We start from the raw sequence: 11,548 nt of genomic DNA on the forward strand, positions 1-11,548 counted from the left end.
ACTGCTGCTGGCGTTCCCAGCCTCCTGAGAGATCTACAGTACTGGACCCCCCCCCCCTTAACTCTCAACTGCTCGACTGTTTTCAAGTGGTGCAACATTAAAGGTGCTGCAGTTTTACTTACTATTGCTCCTGTATCTGACCTTTGCAGGCTTCAGATATCCACCAGTTTTTTTTTTTTTTTTAAATAAGATAATCAGCTCTGATGTGCTGTGTCTGCAGGCTACATCTGCTGAACAATGCACACCATGCAGAGGAGTCCCCGCTCCACCGCGGATATAGCTGCTCAGCAGAATCACACGTAAGTATGGGACTTCTTTTACCTGTGATACTGTAGAAAAATGCACTTGACACACTGGAAGCAACTGGGTAATTTAACATCAGACACCTTGCGTTTTAAACCTGCAATGTTATTGGATGTAAACAACATTGTCCGTGTGTTTGACTTTTGGTGGAAACAGCTTATCGTAGCATTTTCATTTGTGTTATACAACCTTGAATTCTTGCTTGATGTCATCAAAATGCAGCTCGGCTCATAAACTTTTCTTTTTTTTCCATGACCACAGCAATGCAGTTTGGAGCAGTTAAGTTTAGCAAGGCACAAACAAAGCATGCCGGAATTGTTCTGGACATCACCTGAGTGACCTAAATGGTAGTTTAGAATTTCAGACACAATATCAAAGGGTCAAGTCCTCACAAGTCTTCATATGTCACATTTTGAAGAAAAAAGAAAAAAGAAAATTAGCAATCATCAAACTGAAATCCTGCACTTTCTACCATGTTCAGTAAATCTAAGAACAAGGGTGCCATATCTCACATCAAACCCATGTCCCTCCAGCCACACAGAAATCTAAACCTGTGTTCAGTATTCTCAGACATGACGTGACCCAACCGTTTCTACAGTCGATATCTAAAGCAGCTGGGATGCAGAGTTATCAGGTTGCAAAATGATTTACAGTTGGGTCAGAAATAGTGCTACTTCTGATGCTGCTTGTCCACTCTCAGCTCAGTCTATGTGAAAATCTAAAAGTAGTTAAACTCTCCTGGCTGCACCCAGCAACTCGACACTGACATACACATGCACGTACTGTATGCAGAGGATGTACAGGCAGTAAAGAAGGAGTCAAGTTTTCATGTGACTTGTGTGTGTGTGTGTGTGTGTGTGTGTGCGTGCGTGTGTGTAGGAGCGAAGCAAAGTCGTCTAATAACTTTGAGGCCCTAGGATGCCATGAGCAGCTGGATCCAAAGGACAGCCAGGACTCTGAGGACCCCAGAGAATACTGTTATGGTACACCAGAGTCTCTTAACTCACTCTTATCATCTGCAGATGTACTCATTCACCGCTGCCAATGTCACCACACGTTTACCCTTGGCCTCTCCGTCCCCTGAGAGCAGCCTGTTCGAGGTAGCGCAAGTGATTTCATAAAACAAAGCAGACTGTGGCATCAGCAGGCTTAGGTGGGAAACGGTTTGAAATCTCTACAGTCTTCAGCTATATGGGAACAGGTTGCTGCTACATTTATCATACAGTACGGCCTTTCTTGATGAAGTTGTAGCTACAGTATATTGCTTCAAATAAGACAAGCCTGTCCAGATATGTCTGAAACAATTCTTTTAGATTCTGATTGGTTTGAAGTCATTGGAGATCATCAGGGTTAGCACAACATTTCAATACAATCCATTCAATATTTGTAGCGATACACTGTATTTCAGTCTGGACCAATGGTGCCCTCGAGCCACAGGGACTAAAACATTTTTTGACATTATTATATACAATGTATAGGCGATGATGTATAGGCAAAGTATTGGTGAATAAAGAATTGCAACCACAATATGTATTTAGCTGACATCTCTAAAACACTCAACCCACTCAACTTTTGTTTGTCTCATTTTATATATCACTTTTCCCTGCAATAACTTTTTGCCAGCTTGGCATCCTGACATCATCTTTCCTTCCCTGCCAGCTATGCAGGTCTCTGCTTGTACCTCGTGTTGTATCATACCACATATACCTGACACAGGAATAAATCATATTACCCCCTAATATCATGCTCCCTTTAAATAAAAAATAAGTAGAGATTCAATTTTAAGATCTCTGACGATGTCACATCCTGCTCCCGCTCTTATTTTGTTTTCTGTTTGTTTTCATGGACTTCCTGTTTCAGTTTGAAATGCTCTGTTCGTTTGCATTCCTGGTCACTTGTCTTCCCGTCTTTGTTTGTTTCCCGCCTTTTGTGATTACCTGTCCCCGCACTAATGTGATTCACCTGTGTGTAGTTGTCCTTCCCATCCCCCGTGTATATATACCCTCCTTGTTTCACTTGTTCCCTGCCAGATTGTTCACCTCGTGTGTCTCTCTTTCCGGCGTTATTTCCCAGTTTCCAGTGTTACCAGACCTTTTGTTTGTACTCCTGACCATGTCTTCTGCCTGTTGATTTTGTAGTGTTGCCTGCATTTGTTCATCGAACAATAAACGTACTTACCTTTACTCCGAATTCTGAGTCATGCATTTGAGTCCGCAATTGTACCCTGACAGCGTCATGCTGGCTGAAAGAGAACAGTTAGACTTATGTATTAAATGTTTCAGTGTCCTGCTGGGAGATTTAAATGTATTACTGACTACAGACATGTTATAGCTTAGAGGAAGTTGTAATGCCAGAAATAGCTTTAGTGACACATTTTAGTCCTTTCACTCTAGGCTTTCTAAACACCACATGAAAATATATATAGTATACTGTAAGTTAGTAAGTAAGGTTTCACATTTCAGTCATGGAATAATACAAACAGTTAAATAATAGATGACTTTGTCTAGTCTAAGATTTCTTTTGTTTTGATCTCCTCAGGTGGATACCACACTGTCCATATAGGTGACACCTTCAACAGAAGATACCAGGTGGTGTCTAAGCTGGGCTGGGGCTATTTCTCCACTGTCTGGCTGTGTCTGGACCTCAGGTGGGTTTAATAAGGGACTGTACACAAATTATTGGGGTGGGGAGCGGGTGGGTGTTTGAATCTTAAATTTTACTTAAAAAATAAAAACTGCCTTCTTGGCAGTATTAGTATTTTCTTTGGTCCATCCTCTTCATTTCGAAAAGTAATATGATTAAAATGTTATATCAATGGAATACTTTTCACAATCGCCATCAATGTGTACATTAGAATTAGCAACTTATTGTAAACGTGACAAAATTAAATTGATTCCAGCAATTCTCTAATAAAGAGATGGTTGAGCTTGAATTAATGACCATATGCCACCCAACCATTCTTTCGTTTGCTCCATGTCCAGTTTGTATTAAGTGAGCTATAATCAAGTCAAGTCAAAAGTCTTGCTTCTCATCGGTTTACACAGCATGGCTATGTATTTCTTAAAGCTGGGAGCATACGTCCACATTTATAGGAAGGTTATATGACCTGACACCACCATATCCACTATATAAAGTTTGGATTAAAAAAAGAAAATCGTGGGCACAAAGTTACCTACAGAGTTAACTATCTTACAACTAGCTAAGCTAGCTCACTGTGTGTTGCATCAATACGTTAGCTTGATGTTTCTATGGTGAAAAATTGCAAGAGCACTTTTTAATGTTTTCACTTTGTGGTCTGGAAGCTAATTTATAGATATGAATTAAAATACACCCAATAACAAGCTCATGTAATAAACTGGACTGTGTGTAACAGTGTACAGTAACTAACCAAATGAGTCTCCACTGTAACTCTGTGTTTTGGATAAAGAATTTTAAACGACTACATTCAGATCACTGCAGTTATATCATATTGATATTAAAACAAAATGGACACATCCTGACCAGTCACCATGACTATTACAATAGTAGCATATACAGGATAAGATGAAATATAAGAAGAAAATCTGACTAACCTCCCTTCATCAAAAAAGAATATATGTTTATATATGCATAACCACACCCCCATTTCTTTTCCCCTCTTATAATTTGTGTATAGTCCCTTACAAAGGGTTCCATTAGTCCATCACAATTTGATATGTTGAACTTTGTTTCTCATGATGATTATTTTCTGAAGATAACAAAATACATGTTTGTATGACACTAAAACACAGCTTTCATGGTTTCGGCAAAGAGTGGACTATTCTGTCCTGTATCTGAGCAGAGCTGATCCGGTGTCTGTGTTGGCAGGCTAGGGCGGCGCGTTGCTGTGAAGGTGCTGAAGAGCGGAGCTGGCTTCACCCAGGCAGGACAGGATGAACTTGCTCTCCTACGATGCGTCAGTGACCCGCTGTTTGTGTTTCTCCTCTCTAACATGTCTACTCTTTCTGTAAAATGTTATTTCTCTTGATTTGTCTTCTCAATTTGCCTTGTCAACCATCTCCCCTTCCACCTTTCTATTTCTCTCTCTACAATGCCCTCACCATTACTAAATTGCTATTTACAAAAATACTAAATGCTTTTCCTCTCTATTTTTCTCCCTGTCCTTAATATTGTCAGCCTTCTTTAGCTTCTTCCTCTCACCGCTCCCCCTCTCTTTAATCAGGCTAGTGGTCCTACGAGCCGGCATCCCTCCAGTCAAAGGATCGTTCAGCTGCTAGATGAGTTTAAGCTGGCCGGGGTCAACGGGGTCCGTATCCTTTTTACAGACTGTCATTTCTTGGACACACACTCTAAACCTGACACTGTGTGTGCTTGTGTGTCTAAAAGAGCCACTAAAATGCATCTAGCAAAAGGCCACACAGTCAATATCGACGAGCCTATGATAAAATGAATAAATCTCATAAATGACTTATCTCTGCAAACTCTTAACAGAGAGTTGTTTTCAGAGATGTCTCAACAGATACGTAGCATTATGTTGGCAGTATTGCATTGCATCATACAGTGAATACTGCTATCCAATAGCTTGCAGACATGTAAAACTGACCTTAATGCCTGGTGGTTAGACATGTGCCTGGTGCTGGAGCTGTTGGGGCCTGACCTGAGAGACTGGCAGCTATGTTTTGGAAATCCTGGACTGACGCGGCCTTCGGTCAAACAAATACTAACTCAGGTAAAGAACCGCAAAGACCTAAGAAATTAAGATCATGCAAAGTTGATCAATTTGGTGCACTTTAGAGGCTGTTTGTAGAAATAGGCTTATTTGCTCTTTTGTTGAGAGTTGGATGACACAATATATGCTATAAAACATTCAGGGGTTTGTCACATCGTGTTAGGCCCCGTCATCCTCATCTCTATGATCCACCAGTTTGCCCTGATGGAGTCATAGGTCAGAAACAGTATAATACTGCTTGTATGGAAGGTAACAGGAAGGATGTTTGTGTTTCCTTTAGGTTCTGCAGGGCCTGGACTACCTTCACGCTCAGTGTAAAATCATCCACACAGACATCAAACCTGAGAACATCCTGCTGTGTCTGGAGGAGCAGTCCCACAAAGTACCAGCAGGGGACAGCAGCCCCTCCTCTCTACTGACTAGGAAAGAGGCCAATTCCACAGGCACATTTTTTTTTTTTTTTATTGCTACAGATGCTGGAGATTGTTTAACAGTGAAGTCTCAAAGCTGGACAGTTTACAGCTGAGCTGGGTTCATGATATGTGTGTACAAAGCAGATGTACATGTCAACTGTGTGCCAATGTCAGGCTTTTAATATAGTCTTTGCTCTGTGCACACATATTGTTAATGTTGTTAAAAAGAAACTATATAAGAAATACAATATATTAATACAACCTTTAGGCTTAAAGCCTTAGTTTACCATGTAATCAAGCAAATGCATCCTACCCAAATTATCAGAGATAAACTAAACTAACTGTCCAATATTAGAATTTCTTATACAACTTTTTCTTGAATTTTAATACGTGATTTCTTGTTGTTTCTTTCAGAGAAGGCGCAATTGAACCCAAACAGTTTAAAGGAAATTACAGTGAAGATTGCTGACCTGGGAAGCTCCTGCTGGGTGGTCAGTAGTTGCTCTTTACTTTACACACAGCCATTATAATGTTTAACATATTGCATTAGCCTGAGCACTTAATATGTTGTGTTTTTTCATTTCTTCATTTCTTTACAAGGAATTTGGTATCATATAGGGGTTAGTCAAAAAGGGTTAGGGTTACATTTTTTTGCACATAACACTGTGTTAAAACATGCACTATAAGCTAAAAATTAAATGTTTCTGTCTGCTATGTCTGTTTCTCTTTCTTGGCCCAGTACAAACATTTCTCTGAGGAGATTCAGACTCGTCAGTATCGCTCACTGGAGGTTTTACTGGGATCTGAGTACGGCCCGCCTGCTGACATCTGGAGTGTCGCCTGCATGGTGAGGGTAAAACCATAAAAAATATGACGTTTACACTGTGTGAAATATTCAAACCCAAGTCTCCATGTTTTGGAAATGATAGTCTTGCGAATCATTTTCATACAAATTTCTCTCAAAATTCAACCTGACTGTATCTTTGGGCACTTTCACTATAATTTAGAATAAATCAAAGTTTGGCTGCATAGCATGAGTTTATACTGACATTCTTTATACTGATATTCAAAAATATAAACAGACCCTATTGCTATGGTTTACCTGTGTTTCTGTTGACAACAAAATAAAATATGTGCTTTAGTTTATGTTTTATGATATAAACTGTATCAGTTTGTGCCACAGTTAAACAAGACAAGAGTCTACAGCCACGCTAATGGCTGAATGAGGCTGTAATGCTCATTCAAAAAAATATCTGATTTTTGGGACTTTATTAAAATAGTGGGTTCTTGAAAGGTAGTTTTGTTTACAATTAGTTGTAAAATTTGGATTTGTTTACAGGTGTTTGCCTATACACTCGTTTATGTATTAGACGGCCCATCTTCACGAAGAAAACGACCGTATGGGTCAATTATGGAAGCAGTTTATAGCGACCGTATGGGTGGATTATGCAAGAAGCTCAAAACGACCCACAATTATTTCAAACATTTTATTACAAACATTTCTTGTTAGGCGCCAACCTCTCGTGGATGTAGTAACTATTGGAGAGTAAACAAGGAAGGAAGATGACAAAGTATAGAAGCACCAAGGGGGTGAGACCGGGTCCCTAGTGAAAGCGCCTCATTTAAGTAGTTTTACGTGACTTATTTTAAGCCAATCCCTGTTGTTTTACTAAGCCTAAGTATTTTTGTCTTAACTTAAAGCTCCATTGTGTAATTATTTTAGTTGATTCATAGCAAATAAAACCTTTGTTCTTTCGCAAATATGTGGTCATATGTGTAATTACTTAGAATCTGCCATTCAGAATTATTCAGAATACATACGAGTGAGTCGCTCGAATGGTGGCAGCCATGTAGCGCCGCCATCTTTAAAATACATTAGCCAAAGAGGGACATACCTCTGCCTTTTGCGCTTTTACACTCAGTGGCACTGTGACAAATACCAGGGAGGGGGAGAAGATAACTGAGTCACCAAGGAACTTAAAAAGAGAATTAAAACGGCAACGCGACAGGCAAAGCAACAAAACCAAAGTTAATATTGGAGTGGCTTTTCCAAGATGGAAAGATATCATGAGGAACAAGGATTTTAAAAAGAGACGCCGAAGTTGCCTGCTTTCTTCTCAAAAGATAATTCTGCCTATTTGTGTAAATTCAAAATGTTATAGTTGCTTGGCTAACTATAGCATGGTTGTGCATAAAGCTAGAACGACGTCAATGATGAAAAAGGATTGTCTCCCTTGTAACATAAACGTAATCATGTGTCGTGATTTCCCTGGTAGACAACTCATGTAATGGAGTTGTAACACAGACTAGCTACAGCTAGAACAGCTGCATGTAAACGATGGAGATACTAAGAGCTTATTTCGGTTTCACTGATATGATTGTTCATACTGCTCAGAGAAATATATTAAAAACACAAACCTCCGTTGCTTCTCTCCTACACTATAAACATTGCCTTACACTATTAATCTCGTACAATATACAGAATAATGATAGCATTGATACTTTACTAACATTAGCTTGCATATGTTTGGGAACCTGATAGCTGATGTTAGCATTGAAATGGTACCAAAATAACGTAAAACTATTATTACACTGGAAGGAACACTCACGGACAAGTCGTACTTCTTGGAATAATACGGCCACCGTAGGAGTTAAAATGCGCTTGGAATGGGAGGGGCTAGAAAGTAATATTCAGTTGGTTGTCATATACAATTTCACCACTATGGGAGAGATTCTTACACAATGTAGCTTTAACTAGTTCCATTTTACAACATTTACCACCGGTTAAAATCGGTGCCCTTTACACTAAATAGAATGGTTACATGATTTGGGTCACATGATTAAATACAGTTTTTAGGAGCCTTTTGCTTGTGGCCAATACTAACTGACATGAAAAAATTATTAAAACTTGCCCAATTGCAGCAAATTTCTGAAGACCTCTCCATTTGTCTCTCGCAGATGGGTTGGATGGCCAAGGCAACTTGTCTGGTTTCTGGTTAGCAAATTCTACTTCTTCTACTCCGCCTGTTTACTGACAGATTACAGCCACACGTAGCTCATAGTGCCAACCTTTAACGAAACTACGCTGTAGCCTAGTTAATTCGCCCCAAACCATTTGATGGAAAAGAAAATGTCTTAATGCGACATTTCAAAAGTTTGCATGACAATCAAATGAAAAAAATTCTTTTTCTCAGAAGATTAGAATCAATTTGTATCATCTGCAAATAACTAAGAACAAGAAATAATAAATAACAAGAATGTTCATTTTGGAGACCTTACATAGGCTATATTATTTAATAACCAAAGAAACAATAGCGGGCCTAACATTGAGCCTTGAGGAACCCTCCAAATGTAACCTTCATAATTATATAGTACACCATTAGAATTTATGCTGAAGCAAATGTAATAATTGGCCAGAGAGTGGTGTCTGAATAAAGGTTTTTTGGCAACCTTTATCTGCAGGAATTACCATATTGTGGGAATAAAAGTATAATGATATGTGTGTGACAGTATTTTATTGTTAGGATGTTGTAAGCATAAAGTTCAACATGTTATACTGGTTTAATCCTCTGGGAATCATGTGCCATGTAAAGTCAGTGGATCACCAAATTTCATGGGAATCCATCCAATGGTTGGGATTGGTCCTCTTTATAAACGCGTACATGGCCACACATTTCACCCTGTAATTTTCTTTTGCATTCTCTCAGGCTTTTGAGTTGCTCACTGGAGACTCCCTGTTTGAACCCAAAGCTGGCGAGTCCATTTCCCTGGAGGAAGGTCAGTTTGTACAGTGTGCTGACAATGGCCAACCGTTGCAATGGCAGAGGTGTAACAAACACTGACACAGGATTACATGAGATTACACTGTGGCTGCATTGTAACTGTTGATGCAGTGTATGCTAATGTGTACTGTACATTTGTGTGTGTGTGTGTGTGTGTTCTCTTAATCCAACTCAGACCATATAGCCCAAATCATGGAGCTGCTTGGTAAAATCCCACCAGCTGTTGCCTTCTCAGGTAAATACTCTGCCGAGTACTTCAATCGCAGAGGTAAGTCTGCAACTTCAATTTTAGGTATGTTGTGTGCTAGTATGATTTTACTTTTATTGATATCATCATAGTAAATTATTTCATAATTGCTACTTGTGAACATCCTTTGTGTAATACTGGTTACATGATGTCATCCAGGTGACCTGCGTCGTGTCGGTCCACTGAGGTTCTGGAGACTCTACGACGTTCTGGTGGAGAAATACCACTTCCTGTTGGAGGACGCCACTGGTTTCTCAGACTTCCTTCTTTGCATGTTGGATTACCATCCGGAGAGGAGGGCCACTGCTGCACAGTGCCTCCACCACCCATGGCTGACCTCCTGATAGCCTCCTAAAGGCCGTACAGGCCTCGTCCCCATCTGCAGTCCTCACAACCAGATGCTGTCAGCAGCTCGACCTGGCCAATTTCTGAACATACCAGCCTTAACCTCAATCTGTCAGATGTTGAGTTGTTTATACTAGAGGAGCTATGTAGAAGACCTTGTATTTCCCTCACTGATTTGTAAAGTCCTGTGGAATGTGCTGTCCTTATTCAACACCAGATCGAGAATAGGATGCTCTTTTCCACTGGAGCCAATTACGCACTTAAAGGTACATTGTGTAAGAATTTCTCCCATCTAGCGGTGAAATTTTATATGACAACCAACTGAATAGCACTTTCTACCCTCTCCCATTCCGAGCACATTTTAACTCCTACGGTGGCCGTATTATTCAAAGATTAACATGGCTTCCAGTACGAGTGTCAGTGCTATCGTTATTCTGTATATTGTACAAGACTAATAGTGTAAGACAATGTTTACAGCGTAGGCTACATATTTTTCTCCGTGAGCAGAGTCAGAGATCAGCGATGCGACGGTTAGCGAGGGAAAGCTAAAGGAAGAGGGAAAGGTAAAGAAAAAACAAAAAACAGAGCCGGTTGCAATGGATCGGTGAGACCTCCTAGGCAAAGAAAATCTAAAGAGATACTCTCCAAAGATGACGAGGAGAGAGTGGAAGCCCTTCAAAGACAAAGGAGAGAAGCAATGGAGGTTTGCGTTTTTAATATATTTCTCTGAGCAGTATTAACAATCAGAGGCAGCGCCAGGGAGGGGCTAGGGGGTGCTGTAGCTACCCCTAGGATTGCCATAGCACCCCCTTAGAACCCCCAAGAAATTGCTGTGGTTGACCAAAGGGTGCAGCACACATTTTGTCCTTACTTCCGCAGTAACGTATTCACAAAGAAGAAGAGCTCAATATTTGGAGCCGTTAGGATTAGAGAAGTGAGTCACTCTAGCAATGGATAGTTTTTTACTCCCTAAACGTCAAGGTGTGGAGACTTTATCAAAATCTGTAAATGAGACTGAGAGATATGGTGAACTTGTCACCAACCGGGACGAAGAAAACCGGCCGGAGGAAGGTGATCTGTGAATGTGAATAAATGGATCACCGAATCTAAAGTTATACAGCGCACTGGACATCGGTTTATTTTTAGCCCAGAAAACGCGTTCGCCCTCAGTGGCTTATTTAGATATATTAAGTCACTACAGATATGACTACATTATTTTAAACATACGTGCAAGTGTGAAAACTGTATGAGGATACATGCGCGTGTGTGTTTATGTGTGTGCTTGGCTATGGGTGGTGTATTTGGCCTGCTGAGAGCTGCAGTAATGATTGTTTGAACCCGGCTTGTTGGCTGGTATTTGAAATACATTTGGTTGGCTAATCAGAGTTCTATGGTGCTGTTGTATCAGCAACTTTAAATCAATCTCTCTCGTTCGCTCGCTTAGTAAACCGCAGCGGAGGTGGGTGGGCATCTGCGCGAGTGTGTGTAACGTTAGCCTATTTGTGTCAAAGGAAACTCAAAATTTCAGAGCACCCTCACTGAAACGTCCAGCAATCCCAAAGCACCAGCAAAGAACATCTCTGGTGCCGCCACTGTTAACAATCATGTCAACGAAACCGAAATTAGCTCTTAGTATCTCCATCGTTTACACGCAGCTGTTCTAGCTGTAGCCTAGTCTGTGTTACAACTGCATGACGTGAGTTGTCTGCCAGGGAAATCACGACGTTATGCACAACCATGCTATAGTTAG

General features: G+C 40.4%; 1 protein-coding gene across 1 annotated transcript; it reads left to right on the top strand.

Moving 5' to 3' along the window:
• The first annotated feature begins 237 nt into the window (after positions 1 to 237).
• Positions 238 to 10,358, top strand: LOC144520245 (SRSF protein kinase 3). The gene is made up of 12 exons (XM_078253908.1): positions 238 to 299; positions 1,183 to 1,286; positions 2,842 to 2,950; positions 4,150 to 4,237; positions 4,505 to 4,592; positions 4,905 to 5,011; positions 5,292 to 5,454; positions 5,839 to 5,915; positions 6,164 to 6,271; positions 9,132 to 9,201; positions 9,382 to 9,474; positions 9,613 to 10,358. Exons 1-12 carry the CDS (start codon positions 238 to 240, stop codon positions 9,795 to 9,797), a joined length of 1,254 nt encoding a protein of 417 aa, XP_078110034.1. The 3' UTR covers positions 9,798 to 10,358.
• Positions 10,359 to 11,548: the final 1,190 nt, after the last annotated feature.

The sequence above is a fragment of the Sander vitreus genome, chromosome 7 (genome assembly GCF_031162955.1).
Source record: "Sander vitreus isolate 19-12246 chromosome 7, sanVit1, whole genome shotgun sequence".
Classification (NCBI taxonomy): Eukaryota; Metazoa; Chordata; class Actinopteri; order Perciformes; family Percidae; genus Sander; species Sander vitreus.

What these genes read in the sequence shown, in the direction of transcription:
- LOC144520245 (XM_078253908.1), top strand. Translation starts at nt 238, where the DNA reads ATGCACACCATGCAGAGGAGTCCCCGCTCCACCGCGGATATAGCTGCT. An exon ending in TGGCTGTGTCTGGACCTCAG is followed by an intron (nt 2,951 to 4,149) that starts GTGGGTTTAATA and finishes CTGTGTTGGCAG; the next exon opens with GCTAGGGCGGCGCGTTGCTG. An exon ending in TCAAACAAATACTAACTCAG is followed by an intron (nt 5,012 to 5,291) that starts GTAAAGAACCGC and finishes TGTTTCCTTTAG; the next exon opens with GTTCTGCAGGGCCTGGACTA.